Source organism: Phacochoerus africanus, chromosome 6, assembly GCF_016906955.1.
Source record: "Phacochoerus africanus isolate WHEZ1 chromosome 6, ROS_Pafr_v1, whole genome shotgun sequence".
NCBI lineage: Eukaryota > Metazoa > Chordata > Mammalia > Artiodactyla > Suidae > Phacochoerus > Phacochoerus africanus.
Window position 1 is genome coordinate 27,971,800 of NC_062549.1, and position 16,585 is coordinate 27,988,384.

Here is a 16,585-nt window from a genome sequence, read left to right on the forward strand (position 1 = left end):
TTGTCGTGAACTGTGGTGTAGGTCACAGACGCGGCTCGGATCCTGCATTGCTGTGGCTCTGGGGTAGGCTGGCAGCTACAGCTCCGATTCAACCCCTAGCCTGGGAACCTCCATATGCCAGGGGAGCGGCCCAAGAAATGGCAAAAAGACAAAAAAATAAAAATAAAAATAAAAAAAAGAAAATAAAAATAAATAAAAATAAAAGCTAAGGAAGTTCCCATGTGGTGCAGCAGGGTTGCCACAGCCGTGGTGCAAATTGCATCCAAGGCACGGGTTCAATCCCTGGCCCAGGAACTTCCACATGCCATGCCTGTGGCCAAAAATAAAAAATTTTAAAAAACTTAACTCTTACTAATATTTACTATACAGATCTACCCTCACTCATTCTATATCCAGGAGTTATATGTATATAACATAACCTAGGAGGGGGGTAGTTTTACAAAATGCAATCATTGACTCTGCCACCCTCACTGCAGTGGAGGTGTTCCCAATTTAATGGATTTATGGATTTTACTATCTCTCCTTCCTTCCCTCCTTTTTTTGAATACTTGATAAAAACTGGACTAAACCCTGATTATATAGACTGAATATGAATAAGATACAGAGGAGCTCCTGATCTCTTGGACAGAACTAGCATATTTATTCTTTTATTTATATATTTGTTCAACGAATAGTCAATTGAGAATCTGCTATATCCTAAGCACTATTCCAGCTACAGAAGAAAGAGAAGAAAACCAGAAGGACAAATATCTCTGAAATGGCTTTTTTGTTCCAGAGGAAGAGATCAAAAACAAATCAAAACTAGATATACTGTCAGAAGTTACGAAAAAATAAAGAAAAAACAGATGTTTGGGCAGCTATTTCAAATAAAGATGGTAGGAAGCGTCTCCCTTAAATAACATTTGAGAAGAGACCTGACTGAAATGAGAGTGTGAACCATTTAAGTAATTGGTGGAGGAGCATTCCAAGCAGAATGAAAAGCAAGGGCAGAGAACCTGAGAAAGGAATGTGCTCAATATGGTCAAGGGACAGGGAATGGCCGATGTAGCTGCTGTGGCAGGTGCCAAGTGAAGAGTCAAACAAAAAGTCAGTGGCCATCTAGTTAGGAATCAGATCATTTGGGTCCTTTGTGAAGGGGCTGGGTTTTTCATCTTAGGTGTAATATGAAGCCATTGAAGTGTTTTGAACAGTGTAGCAAGACCTAATTCACACTTTAAAAACTATACTTTGGCTGTGGCGTGGAGATTCCACTGCAGAAAGGGTGGAAGCAGAAAGACCAGTTAGGAGAAAAGCAGAATAGTCCAAATGAAAGGTGATGGTTGCGTGGGTTAGGGACCAGGTGGAGTGGTGGGAAAAAAAGTGGATTCTGATACAATATTTTGTGGGCAGAGGGGATAGAATTTGTTGATGAATTTGATGTGGGGTATGAAAAAACAGTAACAAAATTTTAGCATGTTTACATGAGTAAATATTCGGATGTATTAAAATCATCTCTTTACTTATCTGTGTCCTCTACCAGATTATAAGCAGCACCTAGCAAAAGCAGGTACTCAGTACACATTCATTGTATAAACAACTTTGGACAAACTATTATAACAACACCCCTTACCTCTACATATTCTATTCTTCCAGTTACCATGTTAGCACCAGGTACAGGAGCATGAAACATAATGCAGCCTCCAAACTGGTCACTTCCTATTTCTTCTCCAAACTTTCCTTGGAGACATGTCTGTGTAGCAAATTCACCTTTAAAAATATTTTTAAGACTTCATAAAGAAAAACCATGTTAAAATCCTCTAATTATATAAAGACTGTTTCTCATACCTAATTATATCTTTTTATTTGCATATAATTTTAATCTCATCCTGGAACATAATTATTTGCATTCACATCATCTTCTCTGCACAGTAAGAAAGGTAAATGCTTTGTCTTGTTCATCTCTGCATCCTCGAAAGTACTTACCGCAGTACTTTTCAGAGAAGATACTAGATAAATATTTGGATGGTCGAGCGAATACTGATAAGAGTATTTGTTTTATTATCTCTGAATTTATTTTCCTCAAGATTTGAGATGAACATAATTAATACACTCTTATACCAGTATACCACTAGAACATGCATTATCTCACTAAATTCTTACAATTACAGTAGTTTGGCAGAAGAGGAAGCATTTTTATTTTAAATAGGATGAGACTAGGTTTCGCAATGGACATTGTGAGACTTGATGCAGATTAACTGGAATCAAAACACAGGTCGTTTGCCATTGAATTCAATGAGCTTTGTCTTAGACATTCCATCGAAGAAAAGGCTGTATCAGTTATTATTCAACTACTTATAGGATTGTAAAGTAGCAGTGATTACATAAAATATTTAAGAGACTTGTAAAATGCACTGCTTCTTAACTACACATGTACATATGTATATTATATATAATGCATGAGAACTGTGTTAAGTTGATTAGTTAAGGATAGCCATTGAATGAGTTTCAACTACTGACACCTGAGTAGAAGAGACACATGTCACTTTAGGACCAAGTAACCAGTTTCTGGTGCTTAACTCCTCAGCGATCTCATCTCCTGTCTCAGTGATCATGGAAACCCATGTTGAGATGAAGTCTCTATCAGCCTAGACCCTGGAAAACTGCAATGAGCAGAGCCCTCTCTTGACCCATACTGGACACATGTAGCATAAATGCGAAATCATTTAAAATCACTAAAACGTTAGGCTTAATTATTGCTAGAGCACAACCAAGTCCTTTAGTTCTTAATACATTTGCAGTATCTGGAAACATTTCAAGTTGACATGCTAAGGCTGCTAAAAGTACCTGTGTCAAATCCATCAGGACATGCTGGAATTTTGTTATTCCACTCCACATTATCTGACCCTCGTATTAAAATATTTCTTGTAAGAATTCCAATTTCTGCCCTTGCTTCAAACAGAGTTCCATCTGGGAGAGTGACAGTGATTCCTAAGTGTGTGTAATTCAGGGGATGAGTTAATGTTATGCTCAGGCCATCAGCAGATACAGATGCAATGGTCCTTTTTTCATTCTCTCGTTGGCTATGCCTGTAAAAGTTTTTAAGAAAAAACTCTCAAAATTAATATAAATTAATATAACATTGTTTTGGTGCATTTGTTTTATGCTATTTTGAACATCTGTAAAACAGGAAAAGTCTCCAAACATCCTACGATACATAACAAAGAATTATTCGGTCCAAAATGTCAAACGTGCTGAGATTGAGAAAGCCTTACAAAGGGAATCCATTGGAGGTTCCTGAGCAGGGAGAAGAAATGCTTAAGGTGAGTTCAGGAGGTCTTATTTCTACCTACTCTTTCAATACACCCCACATTCTAGCAAAAGGACTGGTCAAATCTATAATATACACATTCATGTACTGACTCCTTCAGCAAACATTTTTGAGTGTTTAGCTTGTTTTCTAGGCACAGAGCTAAGTACTGGTGATACCAAGTAGAAAGTGTCCCTGAGTTTAGGGAGACATGCATTGCTGTGGCTGACTGTGTATTATCTACTAAAGCATAATTGGTGCCGTTGACAGAGGTGGCCGTAGGGGAGTTACCTCTATCTTCCAGCATTCCTTTCTGATTCCTCTCTCCCTTGGCAAATCTTTCCCTTCCTTTACGTACCTGTTCAAAGTCGCATGTGAAATAGGTTGAAAGGCACCCCTCTCAATTTTCCCAGCCCTTTTCCTGGATTTGCAAGAAGCTCTGCACAAGGAAAGTCCCATCGGCACTCATCATCACCACGTTACAGTCCCACCACACATTTACTACTCCTTCCTTCCCACAGCCTGTCTGTCCCTCTAGGTGAGGCACCCGTTGAATCTTTCTGTGTGCTGAGCACTTGGTCCAGTACCTATCACAACCCAATCGCAGTTTTTGATGGGTTGAACAAATCCATGCAGAAAGAATTCCTGAGGGAAGAAGGTAGAGGAAGGGAGCCCAAATAGGAAGCTGATGGACTCTTCCAGGGTGAGGGACTGAGAGTCTAAATTAAACTGAGAGCAGGGGAAGCGGGTAGAAGAGGCACTTCAAGGGGAGAACCCAAAGAACGTGGTGATGTGAAGGAAGTGAAGAATGCTGAGAGTCAGGTCACTAGGAAAGTCTTTGTGAAGATCAAAATTAGACTGTAGGGTTTAAAGAGAAAAATGGATAGTGAAAATGAAATGGAAGAAATGGGCATAATATTTAAGCAGTTGAATAACTTTGAGTCAAGAAATGGGCATAATATTTAAGCAGTTGAATAACTTTGAGTCAAGCCCTGTTTTACACATATAAACTCAATCTTTACAATAGTTCTGAGATACATACTAATCACATTCCAATTTTAGTGAAGTACAAAGAGGTGAAAAAATATGGCCTCAGCCCTAGTAAGTGGTATTGGACCTAGGCAGACTGACTTTAGAAGTAGTATTCTTTAAAAACAAATTATTGAAATATTGCTGATTTACATTGTTGTGTTAATTTCCGATGTACAGCAAAGTGATTCAGTTATACATGTGTATATCCTTTTTCATATTCTTTTCCATTATGGTTTATCACAGGATATTGAATACAGTTCCCTGTGCTAAACAGTAGGACATTGTTGATAAGAAAGTAGGGTTTTTAACCACCTGCTTTACAAAGTCTCAAATAGGATTTACCAGTGAAATAGTGAACAATGAGTTAGATTTGGTGGGGGGGAGTCCTTAAGTCATGTTTCTTAAAACTAAATTCTAAACTTACTGTTTTATTTCCTCCAGAAAAGCTATAAATCAGGACTTTCTATTCTGTTAGTAAGCCCTGTCATTTTGCTGCTTTTTAATTTTGGCATTTTGTAATTCCAAGGGCAGAGGGGAAAAAAAAAAAAAAAGGGTGCTTATAAAGTTAAGTATATATTTAACTCTTCCTAACATCTGCAAGTCTATTTTTAACTTGGAAAGTGAGAACTCAAAATACCATCCTGAATTTTAATTCTAAATTGAATCACGACCTTAATATAATTTAGCCATTTCTTGTCATAAATTACTATTTGTTCCCTGACTGGTATAACTATATCCAATTTTGCTATTACTCATAATTTGAACCATAAAGCAAAAATAAAGCTCCTCTTGATTCTCTCCTCACCAATATTCTTGGTGTAGCTATATTAGTTTTGTTCTTTTATTTCTTATTTGCTAAAATATACAATTAAACAGAAATTAAGGGTCATAAGCAGTTTTGATTGTAAAATGTCATATGTAAAATGTCATGTTAATCATCATAATTTCTTCCCTTATTTTTAATAGTGACTAACAATTTTGCTCCCTGGGAACCACAGCCAAGACTGGAAGATAAAAGAGTTCACGAGAGCTGCTTTCAACCATGTTCTCTGGTCACCCCAAACAAAGAAGTTTATTTACATTTTTAATGCATTCCTGCTTTTAGCTAAAGTCACTCAGAGGTTTTCAAATGACTTTTAATAGCTGAATGCTTTTATCAAACAAAATCTTACATGGGAACCTAACCATGAAAAACAACTAAAATCTTTTATTTGTATACATTTATACTTTTTCTTATTGTAAATTCAATCCTTGAAACCTCAGTACACTGAGGATCAATCCAGTGTTAATATTTGGCAAATACGTAGTTGGCTTTCATGCTTCTTTATTAGGTTTCAAATTTAAATCAAATAGTTGTGGACCTTCCAAATCATTTGCTTTTTACATAAAAAAATCTCTATTCTAAATCAAAGTTATTGAGCCCAGAAGACATCATACCTGTGTCCTGTGCTTGCAATTATAATCTCATCTCCAAGTTTCCACGTTACTGCTTCTTGTAAAATTAAAGTCCTTTCCCCCGCCTTTGCAGTATGAGCCAAACGAGTCCAGATCACAGGAACAGGCAGACCTGGAGCCAACATTCAACCCGAGAACTTCTTTAGCTGGGTTTGCTTGGCTATTAAGAACTTTGTGCATTTTAATCCCTTTCTGGGTTGAAACAGTTTTGAGATGGTTCATTTTACTTTAGCTTAGATGGTTCATTGTACCTTTCTCAAAAACAAAACTTTTAGCGTGCTTGCCTTATAAAAATAAAAGATGTGTAATAACATGTATGGGTTACAAATTTTAAAAAATCCTTCTGCAATGACATTCTATTTATGACAATCTTCTTTATATGAACTCAATATAAATGGTGTGATACTGTTGATGAAATGGGCAGAACCCTATTTGTCATTGTTGATAGAAATTGCTTAAATTGATTAAAAAGGAGAGAAATGAAATTTGTAAATTTCTAAAAATTGCATTAGTGTATATATTTAGAACAGTGCAGGACATTTATGATCACAAGGGGGTATCATATTTATATATCCTAAACTTATAAAAAATGTAGATTATTGCAATAGAAGATGTCATATAAAAAAGACTCACACCATACTACCTTTAAATAATGTTACCCTGATAACTCAAATATAAAATCATTTTCTGTTTGCTAATAATTCTCCAGAATATAGTTATAGAAAAGTGTAACTATAAATCTATAGTTATATTTTAGAAAGAGCCCATTTTAAAATACAAATGTTAGGAGCTCCCATTGTGGCTCAGAATGTTAAGGACTCGAAGTTGTCTATGTGAGGATGAGTGTTCAATCCCTGACCTTGCTCAATGGGTTAAAGATCTGGCATTATCATAAGCTGCAGTATAGATTGCAGACGTGGCTCAGATCTGATGTTGCCATGGCTGTGGTATAGGCTGTAGCTGCAGCTCTGATTTGATCCCTGGCCTGGGAACTTCCATATGCTGCAAGTGTGGCCATAAAAATTTTTTTTTAAATGTTAGCAGTCATGATTTCTGCTTCTAGACTTAATGCCTTTTTATTTAGAGATGTGAATAAAGAAAAAATTAAGTATAAACTGTCTTAAGTGCTAAATTAGGCAAAAGATGTGGTGGAAGGGCTTCCCAGGAATGACCTGGGTTGTGACCTTGGTGGCTTGGTGAACGGGGCTGGCTTGGCCTGGATAAGGGAGGGAAAAGATAAAGAAGGGAAAAGAGGAAATGTGTAAAGACAGGAGAAGCTTGGCAAGGTTTCATTTAGAGGGAGTAATCAGGAGGATTATCTCTGGCTTCCTGGCTAGTCTCTCCTACACCAATTCCCCAAGCCCTTTTACCCCCTACCATGCAGATCCAGGATTCCCTCACGCACAGCCAGCGTTTTGGCACCATATACTGGGAGCTCAGGAGATCGCAGGTGCCCATGCAAGGTAATGACTGCCTTGTGCTGAAATGGGGATTCTTCTGTCCCAATCTGCAAGGGATTTCACAAGCATCATTCAGAAAGTTAAAGCTCATTATCCACAATTCCAATTACTCAAAATCATATTCTTTTTCTTTCTTCTGAACATTGATTTTTACATTCTCAGTGTCTTTCCCTCCAAAAGATATACCTTACATTTTTCCAATCAGCTGAATACACCATGCCAGAACTTTGGAAAGTACACTGATTTTAGCCACATCTCAGAGCTGATTTTTTATGCTCTATTTAAAATTCTGCTCTATGATAGTGCACTGTATCTTCCAATTAAAAGCACAAGAATATTCTGGGAAACTTTCAAAATCCAGAAAAAAAGATTTTATGCTAAGAAAGGAGACCTACACAAAGATAAACTTGTGAGAGTTTAGCATCATTAACTGTCCATTTTACACAAAATATTTTAAAAAGAAATGGAGAGAAGTTACCAATGAAAAATTCTCTGATACCTGAAGAACGCCTCCATCTGTAAGTAGAATGTTTTCTGCCTGGAGTTCAATGTCAGCTTCATCAAATATTAGAGTTCCACCTACAAACCATACAATTTTGAGCTATATCACAAGGAAAATTCTTATTAAAAGCAATTTGTTAAATTGTATTTTAAAGTTTAATTTTTTATTTCTGTCTGCAGTCACTATGCATATCCCTTCTCTTCACTCTTTTGCAACATAAAGTATAAAAACTTCAGACAAGACCCAAGGAGTTGATAGAAAATCAAATCTAAGGGCAGATTATTTTCCCTCGATCATTTGTTACTTTAAATGCTATTAAATAGTGCAACCACAGAAGTTCTATTTCTATAAACACAGGATCTTAAAATATAAATTAAGAACAAAAAATTAAAAGAAAACCTTCTATAGAAACTGTGAAATGTCAACATTAGCTCTAAATTTTTGTCCACTAATTTGCATTATAACAACTATAGCCCGATTAACACTATTATTATTATTATTATTATTATTATTATCAGCCACGTCCATGGCTTGTGGAAGTTCCTGGGCCAGAGATCAAAACTGCGCTACAGCAGTGACTGGAGCTGCTACAGAGACGATGCCAGATCCTTAACCCACTGTGCCACAAGGGAACTCCCTGCATTATTAAAGAATGTGCTGAGATATCACTTTTTAAGAGACTGATATAAATTTTTGGACAGCAAAACTTTACTTGTCCAAAGGCTTAATAGTTAGTAACTTAAAATAACTGAAACACTGCTATTATCCCAGAAGTTAAAACAAAAGCAAAACACAAATCTCTCTGAACAGCTAAAACCATTATGGCAAAATTTATACACTAAAGCCCCAAGCATTTTCACTCTTGCCAATTATGGCTTCTTTTACACACAGTTTTAACATTTTTAGTAATTTAGCTTTCTGTATTAAAAATAGATTATTAATGGAATTCCCTCATAGCTCAGCAGGTTAAAGATCCAGTGTTGTCACTGCTGTGGCTCTGGTTAGAGCTGTGGCATGGGTTTGATTCCTGGCCCAGGAACTTCCGCATGCCTTAGGCATGGCTAAAAAAATAATAAAACAAACAAACAAACAAAGTAGAGAGAATTTCAGGTGACAGTTGAAAGCAGGTTCACAAGCAAAGTTTAAACCACAAGCTGGCATCCAAGGGGAGTCTAGGGGATCATTTAGTAAGAATTTAACAAATCCCTCTGATTGTATAACCCCAGGGACCCACTATAATAGTGTTTTTCTAAGTGGGAAATACCTTTTGTGATCCGCTTCACGTGCATTGGCACACACACACACACATACCCCCACACACAACTACTGAAACAAAAGTTTCATGAAAACTTTAATTTTAAAAGATTCTTATCCATATCTGTGTGGTACTTGCCGATATTTTCTATTCTATTTCATTAAAAGATTTGGGTTGTAACAAAGTAAATAATTTTATAACCACAAGTGGATTATAATACTCAATTTAAAGAACTCAGTACTACACACTGCATTCAGAATATGATACAATTATGGATGTTTGTAATCATGAATTTTGATTAAATTAACTTTACAGAAATATTTCATAGGCAGAGTCTAATAAACAGATTTTCAGAAACTTACCCTGAATAAGCAACATTTTCAGGATAGGGGTATTTTGGTCCAGCAAAACTGTTTGTCCTTTCGTAATAACAACTAGTGAGCCTTCCTCTGGGGGAGACTTTCCTCCCCATGTGAAGTTGGAGGACCAAGCATCAACATACAGGAAGTCTGCATTATCCTGCAATAGAACAGGACAGACTTTAGAGGTTTTGTCATGATTCTTCATTTAATTTCTCGGAATGAAGAAATCTAAAACAATGAACATTTTCATTAATAATAAAGCATAACCTACCTTAAATATGTTCGAGCTGCCTATTGGTTAATTTCACAATAATAAAAACCTGAAAAAACCATTAACAATTACCCCGAAACCCAAAATAATTAGAAATCTGAAATAAAATTTTAGTAGTAAATAAAAAAACATAACCCACTTAAATTTATTATCATATCTCAGAAATTTTGGGGGAGACATTAACGAGGTAAAAAGTCTATTACTAATTACTTCACCTCCCATAAAGCTAGTTTTTCTATTGCTCAGACTAGTCTACCCAACAGCACCATTACCAGTTTGGCCATGCCCATTCTTCTGATGTTGACATGCACTGGGGCCCACCCTGAAGGAGTGTGGGCATTTGTCATGCAGATGATATACGTCTTGTTGGAATATTCAACATCACATTTGGCTTCAGCTACAGTAATGAGAACATCCTGTATATTTTCACTATAATATAAAAAGGGAAACAAAACAGATTTTTTTTTTCTCAAATTTCTAGGTCACATTGTCAAACTCTATGATCCATATGCATTATTGTAAAAATAATGATCTAATTTTGTGAGTCACCAGAGTGCAGACTGACACTTTTTTCAGTAGTAAAACTTCAACACATTTGTTGAAGAAAAAAAGTAAAGAGATTATGAGGTCAGGAAATAAAACTGTACAAACTAGCAAAGTATTGCAGTATTGGAGAAAAACTGCTTGGGTTCAAATTATTGAGAGATTCTCTATGTTGGTCTCCAAACAGGCACCTTCATAAAAGACTTTCCTTGATCAATTTGTCTCTGACATTTTTGCCCCATTCACAGATTTTGGAACTTAATCTCATATAAAAATGCAAGTCCAAGGAAGTTATAAATATTTGAGGAATGAAAAGTACCTTCTATGATTTAAATGATCTGGGATTTTAAAGTCAGCCTTATCCACTTGATTGTTATTACTCTAAAAGGTAAATCTGAGAAGATATTGCTGTGGTTTATGTTAGAGAGTGTTTGGCCTATGTTTTCCTCTAAGAGTTATAATGTATCTAGTCTTATATTTAGATCTTTAATCCATTTGAGTTTATTTTTGTGTATGGTGTTAGTAAGTGTTCTAATTTCATTCTTTTACATGTGGCTGTCCAGTTTTCCCAGCATCGATTACTGAGGGGACTGTCTTTTCTCCACTGCATATTCTTGCCTCCTTTGTCACAAATTAGTTGGCTGTAGGTGCATGGGTTTAATTCTGGGCTTTCTATCCTGTTCCACTGATCTATATTTCTATCTTTGTGTCAGTACCATACAGTTTTGATGACTGTAGCTTTGTAGTATAGCCTGAAGTCAAGGAGCCTGATTCCTCCAGCTTCCTTTTTCTTTCTCAGGATGGCTTTGGCTATTCTGTGTCTTTTGAACTTCCAAATAAACTTTAAAATATTTTGTTCTAGTTCTGTGAAAAATGTCCCACTTTATCCACTTGAAAGATGATAGTGCAGCACATAAATTTGAGCCAAAATAATGAATATGTTTAGGAAGAAGGAATCTAAACAGTTACAATGAAATGGATCCAATGCAAGAAGGGATGTTTCACTGAACCAATGAAGAAGATGATGGTTGGAGGTGAGATTTGGGGGAACATAACAAGAAGGTGATTTATACTTGTGACGTTACTTACTAGAATCTAGGAAAAGTTATTTAGCCTCTGTAATGTTAGTCTTCTAACCAAAAAATAGGATTAACAAATATCTAAGAAGGTAACACAGAAAGTTTCTGTGGGGTAGAAAGGTTACTGGCACAGAGTGTGTAGTCAGTAAAGGTAGTGTGGCTTTTGAGCAGATGCACACATATTCCATGACTATATTCAAGCACTGTTCTGGCACACAAGAAAGCAGACGCAAAGGCTGAAGTCTGGAAACCCACGCTGATGTATGTGCTTATGAAGACAATACCTGAAGCCTGATCCCAGGACTCTCAGTCTGGTGCCCCCTGCTGTGCTGCCTCTCTTGGGAGTTATTTCGGTGATGAGCGGAGTCATCAACAGGGTGTAGGTAAAAGGAGTCGTGGATTGAGACACATCCTTCCCGTTGACCACACTCACTTCACAGGCTTGCTCGGGTCCACTGCCTATAAGAGGATCAAACTGAGTTCAGTTCTTCCATCAGGCCTTTACTGATTTCCAAACACACCAAACATTTACAATAACATTTTCCTTTTCCCAAAGTCACTTTCACAGGCTATAGTTGAAGTAATAAAGATCTCTAGCAACAGCCAAAAAATCACAAAGTTCACACACATTATCAACAGGGGAAAAACCTTTGGACCCTCCCCTGTAGCCTCTTATTGTAGGCTAGTCTACAAACCTGCCTGTTTGGTTTTCCAGTCCTAGAGGATTCAACATTGCAAATTAGAGGGAGGAAGGAAGAACTGCCTATGGCAGGCGTGCTGACAACAGCAAGGAGTGATACCTCAAAGCAAGGTAAAAGATAGAAAAAATACAGAAACTCTACACAAAAACATAGCATAAAGAAGCAGAACCAGGAGTTCCCGTCGTGGTGCAGTGGTTAACGAATCCGACTAGGAACCATGAGGTTGTGGGTTCGATCCCTGGCCTCACTCAGTGGGTTAAGGATCCAGCGTTGTCGTGAGCTATGGTGGTGTAGGTTGCACCACAGCTCGGATCTGGCTTTGCTATGGCTGTTGTGTAGGCTGCAGCTGTAACTTGGATTCAGCCCCTGGTCTGGGAACGTCCATATGCTGTGGGTGTGGTCCTCAAAAGACAAAAGACCAAAAAAAAAAAAAGAAAAGAAACCAGTGTTGAAACCAACAACCTGAAAATCTTGACAGTATTGCTGCATTTTTTTTTAAAATCACAATACAAACTCTGATGCTGAAATGATAATTAAGCCCAGTCAGAAAAATGTTATATTTTCTTCAACGTTTCTTGTTTAAAAAGTCAGGAGAAGCAAAAATGTTTAGAAAAGCATCATCAAATTTTGCTAATTTTTGGAGTTCCCCTTGTGGCTCAGTGGAAATGAATCCAATTAGGAACCATGAGGTTGTGGGTTTGATCCCTGGCCTTGCTCAGTGGGTTAAGGATCTGGCATTGCCATGAGCTACGGTGTAGGTTGCAGACACGGCTCAGATCTGGTGTTGCTGTGGCTGTGGTGTAGGCCAGTGGCTACAGCTCCAATTTGACCCCTAGCCTGGAAACCTCCATATGCCTAGAAAGGACAAAAGACCAAAAAACAATTTTTGTTAAGTTTTTAAAGAATGTCTGAACATAAACCATATATTTTATTTATCTATATTATTCCATTTGGTTCTTCTTAAATGTTGATAGATAATTGAAATTTATTGTGTACTTAAAATACTAGACATTTAAACTTCAAAGTAACCCACTGAATAGGATCAATATCATCTCCACTTAATAGATGGACAAATTGAACAGAGAGAAGTTACTCAGCTGAGGTGACACAGTTAAGTGGCAAAACAAATTCAGGGCTCCCCAGAGCCCAGGCTCTTAACCACTAATTAAAAGCAAATAAGAGTAATAATAATAACAGCAAATCACATATCATGTTTCAGATATCATTCTATTCTCTTCATATACATTAGCTTATTAAACCTCAAAATAATCCTATAAAGTATGCTAATGTGATTATTTCCATCTTACAGATGAGGAAACTAAGGCACAGAGAGGTTGAATAACTTGCCCATGGACACAGCTTGGGTTTGTATCTTGGCATTGAAAGGTAATGCATGAAAGGCATTGCCAGAGTTCACCCTCATAACCATTATACTAGCCTACCTTCAAGGAAAAGCTAATACTCCAAGAGGAACTAACAACATGTTCTCCATTTGGCATGCTCAGTTTCTGTGATAAAAGGAAATGTTGCAATTTATCATCAACAGTTCAGTCTAACCCAAACGTTATGAATCTCAGAAAACATATAAACCTGGAAAACAACATTCTAAAGAAACTGCTTAAAATCAGGAAATTCTTACAGGTGATTCAATTGCCCTAATGAACACAAAAACTTGGAAAAAGAAATTCAGACTGATCTCTATAAAGTTAAACAGTGCTCCAAGACTGCCATTCTTTTTTTCTGACGACTTACCATTGTGAGGTGGAATTTCACATAATAATGTTGTATAATTAGATTTAAGTCTGTCAACTGCACATTTTGAGCCACACACTAATATAACTGAATTGTGCGGATTAAACCCAGTGCCTCTCACAGTCATGGTCTGACCACCACCAAAGCTTCCTAGCGAAGAAATATAAAAGGGAAAAACAACGTTAATGAAAAGAAAACCTCCTCTGTGCATATGTTTAACTTTATTTTTAAACCTGAAATGGAATATTAAATGAAATGATTCTTAGAACTGAAATCATATTTTAATTATATAACATTATATTAGTGCAAGGATCTCTTTTGATTATAGTGACTGGAGTATTTTAAAACGCTCACTGAGTAAATGTCACATTCAAAGAAATGTCAGTTATTTAAACTACTTTTAGGAACTAAAATGTTATTTAAAAGAAATGTCACAAAGAATTTCAGAGTAGTCGAAACATAAACGTAAAATCACTCTTGCAGTCAAAAGTACATTGATTATACTTTCTTAAGGTTTTTAACTACTAAAATAATTTTCAAACAGAAAAAAAGACATTTATGTAGACATAATTACAGGACAGTGATGTCTAAACATGATTTTTTAAAAAAATTTCCACATATAACCTGGACATTTTTGAAAGGATTAAATTTTAAATAAATTATATATCATGAAGAGAAATAAACAAATATTTTGAAATAATTGTTCTCTTTGATGTTTATTTGATGCATAAAAATATGTTATAGAAACTACAAATTTTAGCAGTTTGAAGAATTTTTTTTTTACTGTTTACTGAAACAATATAAAATATTTCTAGGTTCTGGCTCATTCATGATTACCTTGGCTTGGATGAATATTTTGAATAGTAAGTGGGTACTGGAATACAACTGCAGACACAGCAGAGCCTTTTGTTTTATGATACATTGTAACAGGAAAAGTGCCACCTGCATGCTCTCCAATGACACACTGCAGTGCAGTATCATTGGCCATGGTCACATTACACGGACTGCTATTGATCATCACCGAAATGTCCAGGATATCAACGCCAAAATTCAATCCAGTGATCTGAATTTCAGTTCCTGGAGGACCTTTTAAAAAAAACAGACCATATAAACACATCTCAATTTCAATACTTACACATGCATTTAAAGGTATATCTATTTAATTCCATAATGTCCAATCTTTTCGAACCAATGTAAACATCAACAACACATGCATGCTGTTTATGGTATATTAACTATAAGATATTTATCTCAATGTTTATTATTTTCCAGAGCATCTGTCCATTCTACTGTATTGTAAGTTTCTAGTGATTCAGGATAGTGGAAAAGAGAAAGGGAAAAGATACAGAGGAAGGGAGTATGAATGCCTGAGCAGCAGGTGTTGGGTTAGAGTATATTTTAGGGATAAAGCTTACTTTCTAAAAACTTTGTACTTTCCTGATATTTGCAACTGTTCTGAGGAATGATGATTTTTCTTTCTTTTTTTTTTTTGTCTTTTCTAGGGCCGCTCCCGCGGCATATGGAGGTTCCCAGGCTGGGGGTCTAATCAGGAGCCACAGCTCACGGCAATGCTGGATCTTTAACCCACTGAGCAAGGCCAGGGATCGAACCGGCAACCTCATGGTTCCTAGTCGGATTCGTTAACCACTGCGCCATGACAGGAACTCCAATGATGATTTTCCTTAATTCAAATATTTTCAACATGTATGACTTGATAAAGAAATTATAATATATAAATAAGTGTAATATAGTAATTACAGAAATAAGGGATAAATTTTAAGACTTAGAGATGAATGTTGATATTAATGCCTTGAATAAATGTACATAGAATAAAGAATTTCAATCATGCTGTTCCTTTCTTCTCTTTTTTTTTGACAAAAATGCACTGAGGGCATTACACACATGAAATTTTCCATAGGTCATCCAAATGCATAGCTACATACCTACATAATAAGTGAATAGATATTAATCAACACGTTACAAACGCAGAGTCACTAAGTACTAGTGTGCTTTATTTCAAGTAGTAATAATAAAAATAACCATAGAGTTGATTATATAATAAGAATCACTGAAATATAAGTTGTCATTTTAAAGATCACAGATATAAATGAGATTTTTCATGTTAGGAATAGTTTTAAGATACAAGGTAAAATAAGGTCTTGGGCTCTTAAACTTTTAATTCTGTCTGGCATTTCACCTTTCAAATGGAAGTGTTGCTCTAAGTGTGATCTATTGCTTTGTCTCTTCAGTAATAAAAGAGCTCAGTTCTCACTTACCTATAAATCTCGTATATCTACAAACACATTGTTTTGAAAGATAGATTCAAAGAGAAATGAGACAGAAGTGGTTCATGGAAATTTGGAACATATGCCAATATCTAGTTCTTCATTTGCAATTATGGCACTGCTATTATAATAATATAATATGTTGGCATATGTTCCAAATTTCCATATTTGCTTTTTAAAATCCTAAATGAGAAAACTAGACGTTTGAAAGAAAACTTCCCTAGCAAAATTCTTGAAGGTAGAGAACATATCTTACCCAAACCTGGCACTTACAGACATTTTTAAAGGCCAACAATTAATGAGTTCTTTATTAAAAAGTACCATTTTAAGTTGCATTATATTAATGAACTTCTTTAACCTTATGAGGTAGGTATCTGCTTGCAAAGGAAACTGTAATTAAAAACAAATAAAAAAAACAAAAAAACAACTTGTCCAAACTTTCACCACTGGAAAGAAGAACCGAGATGGGAACCCATGGATCAAGGCCAAGTTCCCAGCCATTACTCTACAGCTACCTCTCCACAATTCATTACCTAGATGAAAAGCATTCCACCAGAAACAGCATAACATAATGACAAAGGATCAAGAAAACAGAGCTTCCC

General features: G+C 36.1%; 1 protein-coding gene across 1 annotated transcript in view; it reads right to left on the reverse strand.

Moving 5' to 3' along the window:
• The window catches only part of PKHD1L1 (PKHD1 like 1), a 152,020-nt gene that overhangs the window by 61,747 nt on the left and 73,688 nt on the right, over positions 1-16,585 (reverse strand). The window contains exons 39-48 of the mRNA XM_047783405.1: positions 14,536-14,784; positions 13,699-13,848; positions 11,530-11,704; positions 9,896-10,052; positions 9,353-9,509; positions 7,733-7,812; positions 7,151-7,280; positions 5,756-5,885; positions 2,824-3,065; positions 1,610-1,746 (exon numbers count right to left, since the gene is read on the reverse strand). Coding sequence (XP_047639361.1) covers positions 1,610-1,746; positions 2,824-3,065; positions 5,756-5,885; positions 7,151-7,280; positions 7,733-7,812; positions 9,353-9,509; positions 9,896-10,052; positions 11,530-11,704; positions 13,699-13,848; positions 14,536-14,784 — 1,607 coding nt within the window. The remainder of the gene's footprint in view (positions 1-1,609; positions 1,747-2,823; positions 3,066-5,755; positions 5,886-7,150; positions 7,281-7,732; positions 7,813-9,352; positions 9,510-9,895; positions 10,053-11,529; positions 11,705-13,698; positions 13,849-14,535; positions 14,785-16,585) is intronic.